General features: G+C 49.3%; 1 protein-coding gene across 5 annotated transcripts in view; it reads right to left on the bottom strand.

Annotated features, from left to right (window-relative positions):
* TMEM268 (transmembrane protein 268) overlaps positions 1–15,135 on the bottom strand; it is a 54,788-nt gene that overhangs the window by 32,299 nt on the left and 7,354 nt on the right. For 4 of the 5 annotated variants that reach the window (XM_089913660.1, XM_022578930.2, XM_022578929.3 and 1 more), the window contains 4 exons: positions 12,047–12,233; positions 6,861–6,970; positions 3,968–4,075; positions 2,761–2,910 (listed from right to left, as the gene is read on the bottom strand). In XM_089913660.1, the coding sequence (XP_089769786.1) occupies positions 2,761–2,910; positions 3,968–4,075; positions 6,861–6,970; positions 12,047–12,155 (477 nt within the window). In that variant the 5' untranslated portion in view covers positions 12,156–12,233. The remainder of the gene's footprint in view (positions 1–2,760; positions 2,911–3,967; positions 4,076–6,860; positions 6,971–12,046; positions 12,234–15,135) is intronic. The other variant, XM_022578933.2, reaches the window with a different exon arrangement.

The following is a 15,135-nucleotide window of genomic DNA, read 5'->3' as shown; positions in this document are numbered from 1 at the left end:
GAACGCTCGATATATGTCACCAGTAATATCTTTATGATGACGATACTGAACTGAAGACATCATGTTTTCCACTGTACCATGTTGGCCACAAACGAATATTTTTAGGAATTTTCAACATACCCTAGTGATGTGTTTTACTCTCTAGGGGATAAAAGACAGAGTCTTGCCTGCCTTCATAAGCCTTCTGATCTTGAAAAAGGCTAATAATGACCCAAACAAGGGGAAAACAAGGCAGTGTGTACAAATGCTGAGGCTCTCAAGGATGCTATGTGATGCGGGTAGGACACAAACAGTAAGAGTGACAATGGTCAGGAAGGGGGATCTGCATGGTCCTGAGAGATGAGGGATCCGAGGATAAAGAAGTCCTTGAGCTGAGGCTCAGAGGAAGACCTGAGCAAGGCTGTGTGACCACAGACTAGTTACTTAACCGCTCTGAGCTTTGGTTTCACCACTAGTGAAGAGTAAATAATCATGACAGTTGATACATAGTGAGCATTTATGTAACACCAAGTAAGATTATAAGCACGTTGCATGTATTAAGTCATTTAGTTCTCCCAACAATCCTATGAGGGAGCTAAAATTATTATCCCATTGTACAGATGAGAAAACTAAGGCCCTGAGAGGTTAAATAATAAATCACCCCAGGTTGCAGGGCTAGCAAGTGGCAGAGGTACCCTGCCTCCTTGTGAGGCTGTTGTTGGGCATGGATATCAGGCCCCAAACACAGAACACATAATAAGTGCTCGTTAAACGATGGTCATACGAGAAAGTAAGGATCCTGGAGGGGATCAACAAACAGTGATGACAGAAGGGCTATTATGTACCTGGGGCCTCCACGCTGCCCCTACGCGTAAAGATCCAGGGTCTTGTTTGTCTCTGTGCCCTGTGCCTAGCACATCTCCTAGGCACTTGCGGAGGCTTCATAAATGCCAGCTGAATAAGGAAGAAAGGGAGGAAGGAGGCAGAGAGCCACGGCAGGCATTCCCTGAACTGCCTCCCTGAAGCACCTGCCAGGTGCCAGATATTTTGCTTGCTCCTGATAAAGCAGGGCACTTTGCTTCTTCCCCCTCCCCAAGAGAAGGTTCTTGCTGCAGAAGCAGCCAGCTCCACTGATTTTTTTATAGGCCAAACACAGGGGCCATGAGAGCTTCACAGAGTCCAAGGGCAGCATTATTCTGTCAGCCTCATCGCAAAGCCCGACAAAGATCCTTTCAGAATGATTAAGCCATGAAGTTCCTATTTGTCCCTGTGAGCACAGGCACTAAATGGAATTCATACCCCCGAACCCTGACCACATTTCCCAACATCGCGCCCTCTCCTCCTGAGTGAGGCAAGAGTGGAGTGTTTGCTAAAGATCTCAAAGTCCAGCTCTGTGCCAGGTGCTGGGGGAGCTTCCGAAGCAGCTGGAAAGACAGTGGAGGGGTGGTTGCCAGAATAAGGGTCCCCCAAGGATGTGTAAAATCCTACTTCCCAGAACCTGTGAATTTATGTTACTTGGCACAGAAAAATTAAGGGTGTAGATGGAATTAATGTTGCTAATTAGTTAGCCTTAAAATGGGAAGATTGTCCCAGATTATCTAGACAGCCCAATGTAATCACAGGGGGCCTTGAAAGTAGAAGAGGGAGACAGAAGACTCAGAGTCAAGAATGCGAGAAGGACTCAACCCACCACTGCTGGCTTTGAAGATGGAGGAAGGGGCCATGAGCCAAGGAACGCAGGTGGCCTCCAGGAGCTGGAAAAGACAAGGAAACAGATGCCCCCCCTAGAGGCTCCAGAAAGGAGGCAGCCCAGCCCTGTCAAACTTTTAAACTACAGAACTGTAACACAACACATTTCTGTTGTTTTAAGCCACTACATTTATGGTTATCTGTTACAGCCACAGAACACCAATACAGGTGGGTATTGACTGAGAAGATGGCTTGGAATCTGAGCATCCTGGCCTTGAATTTGAGCTCTGCCATTTATTAGCAGCATGACCTTGGACTACTTCTTGGGCCTTTCGGAGCCTCGGATTCCTCACCTGCAAAATGAACGTAAAAGCCTCTACCCAGAGATTTACTGGGGGGTTTAATGAGTTAATGCATGTAAAGCATTTAGTAGATGACCTACCACATATGAAGTGCTCAACAGTAACAAAAGACAGATGTTGAAGAAGCAGAAGACAATTAGCAAACCATACATTAAGCCAGGGGGTATCGATCTCCTTTGTGAATGAGATCAGGAATCAGAGGGTTCAGTCTTTGAAGCTCCACTCTGACACTCAGAGTGGGATTGGGACAAGTTACCTAAACTCCCTGATCACCCACCCACTCTCTGCCTCAGAGGTCATTACTGGGGTTAAATGAGACACAACTGTCAACCAAGCACCAGGTAGAGTCCATCCACCTCTCCCCAGGTACCCCATGCTGTGAGGTGGGTCCAGGAAACACCCTCGCTCACAGGGCCGTGGCAAGCACCCAGGCAGAGGAGGTGCATGGAAGGGCTCAGTCGCCTCAAAGTGCCATCCTCCCCGCTCCCAGACTCTCTCAAAACACAGCCTGCTTCCAGAAAAACAACCCACAGGCATTAGAGAGAAAAACAGAAAGGATTTAATCACATGTGTGATTTGATTTCTTTTAGTCACTGGGCACATGGGCCAGGGTGAATTTTCATGGTTGGGGAAATTCTTTGAAGCAGGTAAAAGAAAAATCTGACTTGGGATTATCCTGTCCACACAGCCTTTCTGGAGGGAGCGTGGCTGGAGTCCCCGGATGTCTTACCTTCCTCTGGTGTCTCTCGAAAATGAGCACAAGAGTCAGGGTCAGGCTCATGGCAGCCAGGGTCACGAGCAGCACACCCACCCAGTGGTTCCCCAGGGCGAACATCTGGCTGGTGGAGTAGATGTTGGCCCATACCACCACATAGAACACCTGCAAGAAGCCAGAGAAAGGGCACGGTCAGGAACACCAGTCCTCAAACGAAGCAGCTCCATTCCAAGGGACACCCTCTGGCCACTTCTGATGCCCTCCATGGATGCGCGAGCTCACAAGGCCAGTCAGAGGCTGATGGGGGCGGGAGATTGGGGTGGTCTGTGAGAATGGGCCCTTGTTCCTTGTTCAAAAGCAAAGGGAGAGGCAAGGGGTTAGAATAGCTACTCCAAATCCTTGCTTACTCTGAATTCAAATAAAACAGAAAAGGGCAGGGGGCTTGGGAGTGAGATAAATTTGAATCAGAAAGCCCACGTTGATCCTTCAACAGCTAGGTGGCCTTAGACAAGTTGTAACAACTCTCTGGGCCTCAGTTTCCTCATCCGTAAAATGGGGATAATAATACCTACTTCACAGTGTTGTTATAAGGGTGAATAAGATAACCTATGTAACAGCCTAGCACTTCTTAGGAAATCAGTAACTGCCAGTGGCCATCCCTTCCGCTCCCAGAAGCAGGACATGGGAGTCAAGAGTGCTTTTTGACCATTTATACATACAGAGGAGTGGCAGGTCACAGCGGTTAAGAGCACAGATGCAGAAACCAGAGTGCCCGGGTTCCAACACTGGCTGTGCCATATTCTGTATGCCTGTGTGTGTTTACGTATATATATAGGTGTATACATATGTTTATATGTATACACACACACATATATGACTAGAGCTGAAATAGACCAATCTGTTGAACAGATGGGGAAACCAAGTCCCAGAGAGGAGGAAAGTCTTGACAAAGCCAGACACTGAGTCCAGAGCCTCAGTGGTGGGTCTACAGATTCCCAATCCCCCAGCTCTGCCCTTAGTAAACCCTGCCTCCCATCCTCTGCATGGAGAGCTGGTTACAACTCTCCCCCATGAATTTCCTCTTACACCAAACCCAGGTCCAGGTGTACTGCTCTCTCCCAGGCAGCCCAGCCACCAGCCCCCAAACCCGTGACCCACACCAACAGGCTCCAGCGCACTGTGCCGAATTCAGCAGTGCCTCAGAGGCCTCCCTCTCTCTTACCACAGCGAAGGCCAGCCGCATAGGCCTCGAGTTGTAGATGATGTATCTTCTCACTTGGGGCTCCAAGAGGGCACTCTCAGCCAGGCTCCTGTACTGCTCAGCCGGGACCTGCTTGGCCACCCAAGGGAAAGAGGCCCGTCAGCCCCGGAGAACCACATCCCACTCCTTCCCACCAGCAGGGGTGTTGTGGCCAGTTCACGTGGCTATCACGTGGAAGGGGGATGAGGTGCATTCCTGGCTGCCCCCAAAGGCAGAATGGGGAGCGTGGAGCACGGCGTGGCAATCACAGGGTGCAGCTTCCAGCTCAGAGAAGGACAGGCACCACTGGGGAGGTGGGACAGCTCGAGATCCAGGAGGACGTCCAGGAGAGGGATCCCTGTAGCCCAAGGCTCAGCACCTCACAGCAGACCCAGGATAGCCTAATGGTTAAGGTGCAGGGCATGGAGTCAGCCAGCCCTGGGTCTCCAAACCTTGGCCCTGCCCCTCATGTGCTGTGTGACCGGGAGCAAGTAACCCCACTTCTCCTCAGTTTCCTCCTCTTTAAAATGAGGATAGGGACTTCCCTGGTGGCGCAGTGATTGGGAGTCCACCTGCCAGTGCAGGGCACCCGTGTTCACGCCCTGGTCCGGGAGGATCCCACATGCCGCGGAGCAGCTAAGCCTGCGCGCCACAACTACTGAGCCTGCGCTCTAGAACCCGTGCTCTGCAACAAAAAGAAGCCACCACAATGAGAAGCTCCCGCACCACAACGAAGAGGAGTCCCTGCTTGCCGCAACTAGAGAAAGCCCGGGCACAGCAACGAAAACCCAATGCAGCCATAAATAAATAAATAAATAAAATTTTTAAAATAAATAAATAAAATAAAATGAGGATAATCAAAGTACACCTTGTAGAGGTGATAGGCATATTAAATAATACATATACAATATTTACAATAAATACAATAAATATACATATAGTATGTAGACACATATTATCTGGACATCTTTGGGGGCCTCTGTTCTCTTACTTAGATAGATATGTGTGTCTAAGTGTATGTGTACACAAGCCCGGTGCTGGTTCCGTAGTGAACACTTGATACACAAGTGTTATTCTCAAACTGTACCATCAATAACTATTAATACAGTCCAAGATCCTGAAAATTCACATCTTCCTGCCCAAACAAAAAATGTCATAGAGCAAAGGTCCTATGAGAATGGATTGCTTAAGAACACAGAATTTAATCATCAGAGATATTTAGGAACATGGCAGAACAAGATGTAAACGGTTCATCAGTTAAGAAAACCCAACCTGAAGACAACTGTTTAAGAAAAATGTTCTTTTGTACAAAGGCTGAAAGGAAGCGTGAGAAGTAAAACCAGCTCATGTGCTGATGTGGGGCTAGTACTGTCAACTTGGAAAGTTTCCCTTTAATGGTGATAAAATGTTGTTTTAAACCATAATGCAAGGAGTAAACTCTCGAGTCTTCAGGGTAAAATTAGCAATGTAGCTTCCTCAGCCATAAATAATCCTCCCTGGGCAGTGAAGATGAAGGCCTAATCATGCTGGAGGATTTGAGAAGGGCAAGAACCACACCTGTGGGAACTTAATAGCAATACCACAATTTATTGAACATTTACTATGTGCCAGGGCCAGCGCAAGTGCTCCTCGAGCACTACTTCTCTTAATCCATACAAAGACCCTGTGTAATAGGCATTAATATTAACCTCGTTTTACAGATGATGAGACTGTGGCTCAGAGAGGTTAAGTCACCTGCCTAAAGTCACCCAGGCAGTAAGCAGCTGAGCTGGATCTGCATCCAGATCTATGAACCCCCGTGAAGCCTATGCCTCGAATCACTATGCTCGAAGGTACTGCATTATCATCTAATGAATTCACACACCCTTCCCTTTGCAGAAGCAGTTCCTTCTCCTAAAATGCCCTTCCTCCTGTCCACCCAGCAAACTCTTTTTCCTTCAAGAGCCCAGATCAAGTATCTGCTCCACTGCAAAGCTTTTGTTAGAATGAATAAAGGAAAGCTCATTTATACTGGAGTTGGGAAGGCCAGAAGGAGGTGCTCTCATGCCCTACCACTCATTGTCATCTGCAGACTCCAAACACGAAGAGAATCACCTTGCATCTCCAACAGGAAGAAGGTCGGTTTCTGCCTTTTACTACCTCAGCAGGAGGAAGATTTTCTCCTCGCCTGGCAACAGCCCAGCCAACCAGAGGCTGTCACAACTCAGCCAATGAAAAGCCACTACACTTCGAACCCCAGTTTCCCCCACTGGCCTCCTTGTTTATAAGAGCCCCTCCCAACCTCTCTTTTACCTCTATAAAAGAACAGTCCTTTCCTTTGTTTCTCCAGACTTGCCCAGTTTTTACTATAGCATGCCTGTCCCGAATTGCAACTTTCTGCTATTACCGAATAAACCCATTTTGCCAGTATAATAACGGGCTGCTTTAGTTTTAAGGCGGACACTTTCATAACCACTGCTCCCTGAGCTGAGTTTATCATTTTCTCCTGTGAATGTCTTCAATGTCTTGTGCATCCCTCTACTGCAGCATTTATACCATACTGTTCTGCTTTACCTGACGCATGTCTCTCTCACCCACTGGGCTCTGTGAGCAGTGTGACACCAGGCACGGGGACCTAGTCACCTCTGTAGTACTCAGTGACCGCCCAAGTGGCCAGCACAGGGTGGACACCCCAAAACACACATCTGTTAAGTAAATTAATTGGAAGGAGAGGACATCTTCCTTATATTCCCTACCATGTTGAGCACAGGGTAGGTGTTTAATAAAAATGTTGTGAATAATTGGATGATAGAATAGATAGACGGACAGACAGGTGGATGGATGGATGGATGTATGGAAGAAAAAGTACTAAGGACTCCATAAAGTCAGCGCTCACCTGAATGCCCCAGGTCTGCAGTTGTTCTTCGGCGGCTCCCAGATCGAAGGAGATGGGTGCACAGGTATTGTCAATCCGGAGAACTGTGAGGACCTGGCCGTTGTGGAGCTCTGAAAGCAGACCAGGAGCTTCATCAGGCTGAGCAATAAGGACTTTGGGTGAGCCCAGACCTTGATGGCATCACCTCCTCTGGCCTTGAGAACATTCTCATGGCAAGGAGGGACTTGCCATCCTCCAACTCCTACGGGAGAAGGACTGGACTTGACTGGAAAGCTCCCAGGAGACAGAACTGAGGCCGGAGGCTTTTAGGACATTATTTGAGACCATAAAAGGAAGAACTTCTCAAGAATGTGAGCTCTGTCCACACAAAGTCTGGGAGGTAGTGGGCTCCCCCTCACAAGGGATATTTAAACAGAGACTGAACAACTAATTACACTGAGGAGATGATCCAGCAGACATTTATTCGAGGATGGCAAAGGAAGTGCAACCAAACAACTTACATCCCTAGTGGGCTCAGAGTCTAAGTAGCAGGTAACAATGTGGTAGGCACAACAGTGAACCCCCAAGGATGTCCCCACCCTAACCCCCAGAACCTGTGAATACGTTATCTTACATGGCAAAGGAGAATGGGGGTTGCAGGTGAACTTACTGGTATTAACCAGCTGGCCTGAAATAGGGAGGTTATCCTAGGTTATCTGGGTGGGCCCACTGTAATCACAAGGATCCTCAGAAGTGGACGAGAGGGAATTCCCTGGCGGTCCAGTGGTTAGGACTCCACGCTTTCACTGCTGAGGGCTCAGGTTCGATCCCTGGTTAGGGAACTAAGATCCCGCATGCCACTCAGCGCAGCAAAAAAAAAAAAAAAAAAAAAGAAGTGGAAGAGGGAGGCAGCAGAAGAGCCAAGAGGGATGTGACTACGGAAGAAAGGTACAGAGAGATGGAACATTACTGGCTTTAAAATGACGGAAGGGGACTTCCCTGGTGGTCCAATAGTTAAGAATCCGCCTTCTAATGCAGGGGGACGTGGGTTCGATCCCTGGTCGGGGAACTAAGATCCCACATGCCACGGGGCAGCTAAGCCCGAGTGCTCTAGAGCCCGCGCGCCACGACTAGAGAGAAGCCCGTGTGCTGCCCGCACGCCGCAACTAAAACCCGACGCAGCCAAGTAAATAAATAAATATAAAATTAAAAAAACAAATGGCCGAAGGCTTCAGCAGCCAAGGACTGTGGGTGGCCTTTAGATGCTGGAAAAGAAAAGGAAACAGATTCTCCGCTGGAGCTTCCTAAAGGAATGCAGCCTTGCTGACCAGGGCTGTCAGGCTGTGAGCGAACAGTCTGGCCAGTGTCAGACTTCTAACCTACAGAACTGTAAGAGAAGAACTGCATTTGCTAAGCCACTGTTAGTGGCACCTGTTACAACAGTCACAGAAAACTAATCCACTGACTTACGGGCAAGCCCTCCCCAGTGTCTCTGCACTCGCTCAACATTTTAAAAGCATATATTGAGTGAAGTCATACCTCAAAAACACACATCATCTCAGCCTTGTCACAATGGCTATCAAATTTATTCGAGGATGCCCTGCAGGGCTGCAATGAAGCCAGACCAGGAGACCCGAGGGAGGCCAGCTACAGTGAAATCCCCTCGGGTCCAGGGAGGAAGGGCAGCAGAAAGAAGCCAAACCAACTTCCGTTCTGAGTAGAGAAACTCTGAACAAAAGGACCGAGATCTCCTTCCATCACGTACGAGGCCCAGGGAGCCACCAGAGAGCAGCCAGGGCAGCTGCTGCAGGGTAGTCCAGCCCTGAGATTCTAGGATCCCAGCGTTCAGCCACACAGGGCTGGGAGCTGAATATTTCAGCACGTTTTCTGTAGCTGTTGCTCAGAAAAGGAGGCAGGGCTGAAGGGATTAAACCATGAACATGTTACCTGCTGGCTCAGGGCCCAGCTCGGGGTTAATCCCTGAGTCTTAAAGCAAAATGACTAGCTCTACCTTCCTGGGAATCCCTGGCCCACCCAAACGCTCCTCTAACCCCTCACCCCGTCCATCCCTGGGCCCTGCCACCTGGGCCAACAAAGTCTCTCCCAGCTCCGTGCACCCCTTGGTGTCTTCACCACAACCCTAGGCCAGGCTCCCTTCACCCCTCCCTGTACCTGCCGTAGTCTCCTAACTGGTTTCTCCAACCTGCTCTTCCTCTTACGATGCATTCACACAGCAGCCAGAGCACAGATCAGATTAATACAAATTCTCTGAGTAAAACTTTCAAGAGCCTCCCAGTCCTCTGGCAAAAACCAACCTCCTTACCAAGCTCCCTCGGCCCTTCGAAGAACTAGCCTCCTGCCAAGCTCACCTTGAAGCCTCAGCCTCACTCTGTGTCTTGCCACCCCAGCCTCCTTAGCCCCTTGGACATGTAGTGTTCTCTCCCACCCCAGGGCTTTTGTGCATGCTCTTCCAGCTCTCTCCCTAGAACACATCCACCTAGCCTCACTCCCTTATATCCAAGTCATCATTTGTGTTCCAGCTCATTAATCCCTTGCCCAGGAAGTCTTCCCTGACATTCTAAACTCATAGCAGATCAAATCTGTCTGATAAACCTGCCCATAACTACATGCTCTCCTCCTTTATGCTTATCAAAGATGAGCACATGTGTATGCAATTACTTGATTAAAGTCCACTGTCTCCATCAGACTATATACTCCCACGTTGGTTTTGCACATCACTGAATCCCCTGAGCTGGGTTCAGTGCCAGGTGTACAGTAGGCACTAAATAAATGCTTCCTGTATAAATGAGGTGGGGAAAGCACAAGCTAGATGCTTTGGGGTTCAAATGGTAACTCAGCCTCTCTCTAACAGAGCACCTTGAAGAAACAATTTAATCCCTGGCCATCCCCTTAGAGGATGATTATATCCACCGTGGAGGATTTTGCAAATAATTAAGATGATGAAAATTAAGCGCTTGGTGCAAAATGGGTACTGAATGACTGGCTGCTACTGTTGTCATAATTTAAAAGCCAGCTTGTCAAAGCTCCTACGTTACCATAAAGGCACACCAGTTTAGCTGTGTTGGTTTTTACCTTCCCACACCTTGTTCCAGAAAGGATTTAAGGTGGCTTCATAAAATAAAATATGAAAAGATAAAATTAGATTTAAAAATAAGTAAATGAGGGAAAACAGACAAAAAGAAGATCAAGACCAAAATAAAACAGAACAATAAAATGCGATAAGAAGAGCTTCCAGGGACTGATCCCATCCTATGCACCAGGCATGGGCTTAGGCTCACAGTCGTGATTCCATTTAATCCTCCAAGACTCCTAGAAGGTGGAAAACCATTACAATGGAAAAGGAAACTGAACCTCGGAAAGGAGAACCAGCTTGCCTGGTGGTACCAGGGGAAATGAAAGTAAGAAGAGAAGAAGTGAAGAGAAAGGGTAGCATACAAAACGCAGGCAGTCATGCTGTGCGGAGCCTCAGACTAGCCCTCCACTGCACAGCACAGAGCAGAAAACACACACTGACCTGGATCCCAGGCATGGAGGTTGTGAACCACTCCCCTAGCCTGGCTCTTTGCACTATGAGGACAGTGTTTGCCTGAGCAATGTGAGGACTTTTCATAGTGTCTCTGTTTCCCTTTCAAACCATGAGTTCCTGGATTCTTGGTAATAATCTCTCTCATCTGCTCCTCAACGTGAGAACTGCAAGTCCTCCACTTAAGAAAAAGGATCTAAAAAGCTACCAAAGAAGCGTGTGTGTGTGTGTGTGTGTGTGTGTGTGTGTGTGTGTGTGTGTGTACAGGGAGCTATTTCCTATAAAGGGGCAAGAACTAGCTTGCCAAAAACCAGTAGAGCTATATCTTCAAAGAGCTGAAGGTAAATTATTCCATTCCATTTCATTCTACTGGTGTGTGTGTATGTGAACTGCTTTCCTAATAACAGTAGTCATAAAAGGAACCCTTGTTTTTAAGTTTTAAATCATCTAAGAAACAAGCCACAATGCAAAATGCCATCTCCCCTTGCCTATGCCCAGCCACTCATTCATTCATTCATTCAACAAAATACTTATTGAGCATCTACTATGAGCAAAGGGCTTCCCTGGTGGCGCAGTGGTTAAAAATCCGCCTGCCAATGCAGGGGACACGGGTTCGAGCCCTGGTCTGGGAAGATCCTACATGCCGCAGAGCAACTAAGCCCGTGCGCCACAACTACTGAGCCGGCGCTCCAGAACCCGTAAGTCAAAACTCCTGAAGCCCGGGTGCCGAAAGCCCGTGCTCTGCAACAAGAGAAGCCACTGCAATGAGAAGGCCACGCACTGCAACAAAGAGTAGCCTCCGCTCACCGCAACTAGAGAAAGCCTGCACACAGCAACAAAGACCCAATGCAGTGAAAAATAAAGAAATAAAATAAATAATAATAAAATTTTTTAAATAATAATACTATGGGCCAAGCCATGTGCTAAGTACTATAGACACAGTGATGAACAAAGCAAAACAGGGACCCTGCACTCGTGGAGCTTACATTCTAGTGAGGAAACTGGACATTCAACACTTTATTACACAGGTAATTATTTAATTACAGACTGGTAATTGCTATAGGGAGAAACAGGAATATATCAGAGGGTCCCGGCTTAGGCTGGGCCATCAGGAGAGGATTCACCATGGAAGGGATATCTGAACTTAGCTCTGAAGGATGGATGGAAATTAAGCAGGGAAAGGGAGGCAGGGAAAGGGCATAACACACAGCAGGGACAGCAGGTGCAAAGGTCCTGGGGCAGGGCAGCATGGCAGGAACAGAGAACAGGGGCAGCAAGAGCCATTTAGGCAGGCCTGGCAAGCTGGAGAATGATAGATCTTCATGCTAAGCCTAATGGGAAACACTGAAACAGAAAGCGATTTGGTTGGCTGTGCATTTTAAAAAATCTCTCTGAAACACCATGCAGAAAACAGAAGAGGCAAGGAGGAAAGGTGCTAGGAAGGTACAGCAGGGATCCTGGCAGAGGGCAATCTAAGGAGTTGGTGACAGAGAGAAGAGGTAGAAATGACAGAAAGTGGCCTGGAAACACATCTCCAAATGCCCACCCTTATCTAAAGACACTTTTGTGCCCCTCCGCTCCCCTCCCCTCAATCATACTATGTGAGTCCAGTTCAGCATCCTGGGGGGATAGGGGAGGAAGGAATTAAGGGTCATGATCCTACCTTGCCCCCAGCCAGGAGGGCTCCCGCCAGGCAGGGCGCTCCACCCAGGGGAGGAGGTGGGCAAGGGGCCAGCCGCCCCGCCGGGGTCCATCTGCGGTTCACATGCCATAGCAGAGCCAGCAGGATTTCTGCTTCCCCTTCTCAGAGCTGTGGTGCATCCTGGAGCAGCCAGCTCAGCTTCGCCTGCCTTCAGAAAACAACATCACGAGAAAGAAGTTCAGGCCTGGTCCTGGGCAGGCCAGGCTCCTCAGGCTCTCAAGGCCAAAGCCATCACCAGACCAGTGAGAGCCACCCAGAGTCTTCCCTTGGACTGTGAACTTGCTGATATGCTGAGGAACGTTCTCAGAGGGAGTGAGGGGCAAGGGCTAAAACCCTTCAAGGTCTTGGCTGAGACTTCCTCTGCTCTGGGATCTTCTCCAGCTCAGACACATCGAGGGACCCACAGAGAACTCACGAGCTGACCAGGCCCCACTCCCAGGCATCTGGGATTTCCCTTCCTGACTGAGTACAGGATAGATATATATTCATCATGGGGAGCCGTGTTTATACAAAGCAGCAAAATGTTATGAAAAGAAAAGAGCAAGGACTTTAGCACCAAAAGACCTAGATTTGAACCTTCACTCAGCCCTCACATGCTCTGGGACATTCACTGCCAGGTACTTAACTCCCTGAGCCGTTCTGACCTCATCTGTAAAATGGGTTCAGGGAGGCCTATCTGGCATAGCTGCTGTGGGGGTAACACAAGGAAACATAAGTATGGCATCCAGTACCCTGCTCATCGTAAGGCCCATTTCCTCACAGGTTTCTCCCATTTAACAGGGTCAAAGATGTGACATGACCTGCCCAAGGTGGGATGGCTGGGAGCTGTGGAGACAGGAGATGGACCAGGCTATCCAGCTGCAGAATACAAGCCCCTCATGCCCATGTCCCTGAACCTCAGCACCCAGCTCTGGCTATCGCTGAGCCTCCTCCTTAAACCACCTTAAAAAAGACTGGGTCGGGCTTCCCTGGTGGCGCAGTGGTTGAGAGTCTGCCTGCCGATGCAGGGGACGCGGGTTTGTGCCCAGTCTGGGAGGATCCCACATGCTGCGGAGCGGCTGGGCCCGTGAGCCATGGCCGCTGGACCTGCGCGTCCGGAGCCTGTGCTCCGCAACGGGAGAGGCCACAACGGTGAGAGGCCCGCGTACCACAAAAAAAAAAAAAAAAAAAAAAGGACTGGGTAGAGGGAGACTGCATTTCCCAGGTGTGATCTAGTAACAAGCTCCAGTTGGCATCTGAACTGCCAAGCTGTGGGATGGCAGGGACCACCTCCCCTTACCTAGCCCAAGCCTGGCACACAGCAGGCACTCCCAAATATCACTGAGTACCGGTCAGTCATATCACCCCTTACTTCCTCCTTCTTATCTTGCATCCCCCAAGAGGCATGAAAGCAACAACAGCCCAAGGATGTCAGCCCTGCACTTGGCAATAACTGAGGACCTTTGCTGCCTCACCTGATTACATCCTAGGCCCAGGAGACAAACAGAATCCTTGGATCCATTTTCCAGACCAGGAACCCAGGGACATCATAGCTAGGAACCTGCTGCCCGGAGAAGCTGTACTGGAATCTCAGAAAGGTCCTTGAGCCCACCCTCCCTCCTCCAGGCAGGAGGGACCACCCACAAGCTGGGGCTGCACAGACATCCTTCCAGACTGCATGGAAGGTTCATTAGTTGCAAAATCCCACAACTAGACATTGTCTTTGGGAAGAAGAAATCCCAGCACCCCAGTTGGCCCAATTAGCCTCCACAAAGTCCCAACCAGGAGAATTCATTCACCTGAAGGCCATTTAGCGTAATGGATAAAAGCAACCTGCACAGTCCTGCCACTTCCCACGTGTACGACCTGGAGCAAGTGACTTGTACCTGCCTCAGTTTCTACACATGTAAATGGGAATAATGTAATGAGGCTGTTGTGAGGTTTAAAGAATTCATACCTGAATCACTCGAGAGCAGCACGGGGCAAAAAGGAATATAGCAATCATTATTTTTACTCCACAGACACTCCCTAAGAACCTTCTAGTGCCAGGCCCTGTGCTTTCTAAACTATAAAACCGGAAATAAAATCTTAAGTCCCTGTTCAGCCCTCCCTGCTGGGTACCACCATCTGGTGGGAAAGAGAAACTCAGAGAAAGAGAAATAACAAACAGACAATGACCAAAGAAGGCAGTCAGAGGGGGCCGGCAGTGCCTTGGAATGAGGGAAGAGTGTTTCAGGAGGCTTCTTGGAGCAGGGAAAGAGGCTCCTGGCTTGGCAAAGGTAGAGCAAGAGAAGGGGCTACCAAGTAGGGAGAGGTACAAACCAGAGGCCAGGATGGGCCCAATCAGGGCAGCCTCTGCACTCACCCTGCAGCCCCTCATCCAACCTGGAGGCTGCAGAGGGCACGAGGGCTGTTGGAAAGACTGGCCAAGGGCAGGCGCTGAGCCATCACCCATCAGTGTGTCCTGACCTGCCACCCCACTCAGCCCTGCACTAGCCCTAGGGGACAAGGGAGGGAGGGAGAGGCACCAGGGGTGGAGTCAGAGCCAGGGAGCGAGCACAGCCCTGAGGTTCCTGTAACTAACGGGTCATCCACTTCCCAGCTTCCTTAACTCCCACTGCTGATTCCACTTAACCAGACCTTCCAGTTATCCATCTTTTTGAGCTGAGTGGCAAGCCTCTGCAAAGGAAGATCTCCTAAAAGTCCCGCTGAGCAAAGGTCTCCATTTCTGCAGACACTGAGTGCCCAGCTTCCCCAGGAGGCCCTGTGCCTCACTGAGGGGTGTGCATGTGTGCCTTCGTGTGTGCTGGGGGAGAAGGGGACTCCTACAGTTTTCACATGTCAGGTTTTGTTTTGTTAAACTGGAAAGTCCCAACAAGGGACCACAGAGGGTCTGTCACAGTAGTTTTGCGGTGGAAAAGCCTTGAGAGACAATGGCTCCAAGCTCTCCACTTTCCACATGAGAAAATTAAGACCCAGAAACGAAAGTGAACTCTCCAAGGTCAAGAAGCCAGGTGGGGGATGGAGCCACAACGGAACCGAGCTCATTCGGGCAAGGGATGCTCCGCCGC

This window comes from Delphinapterus leucas, chromosome 6 (assembly GCF_059928025.1).
Source record: "Delphinapterus leucas isolate spDelLeu-1000000601 "Yukka" chromosome 6, BTC_Dleu_Yukka2, whole genome shotgun sequence".
Taxonomy (NCBI): domain Eukaryota; kingdom Metazoa; phylum Chordata; class Mammalia; order Artiodactyla; family Monodontidae; genus Delphinapterus; species Delphinapterus leucas.
This window is presented reverse-complemented; position numbering and strand designations above follow the sequence as displayed.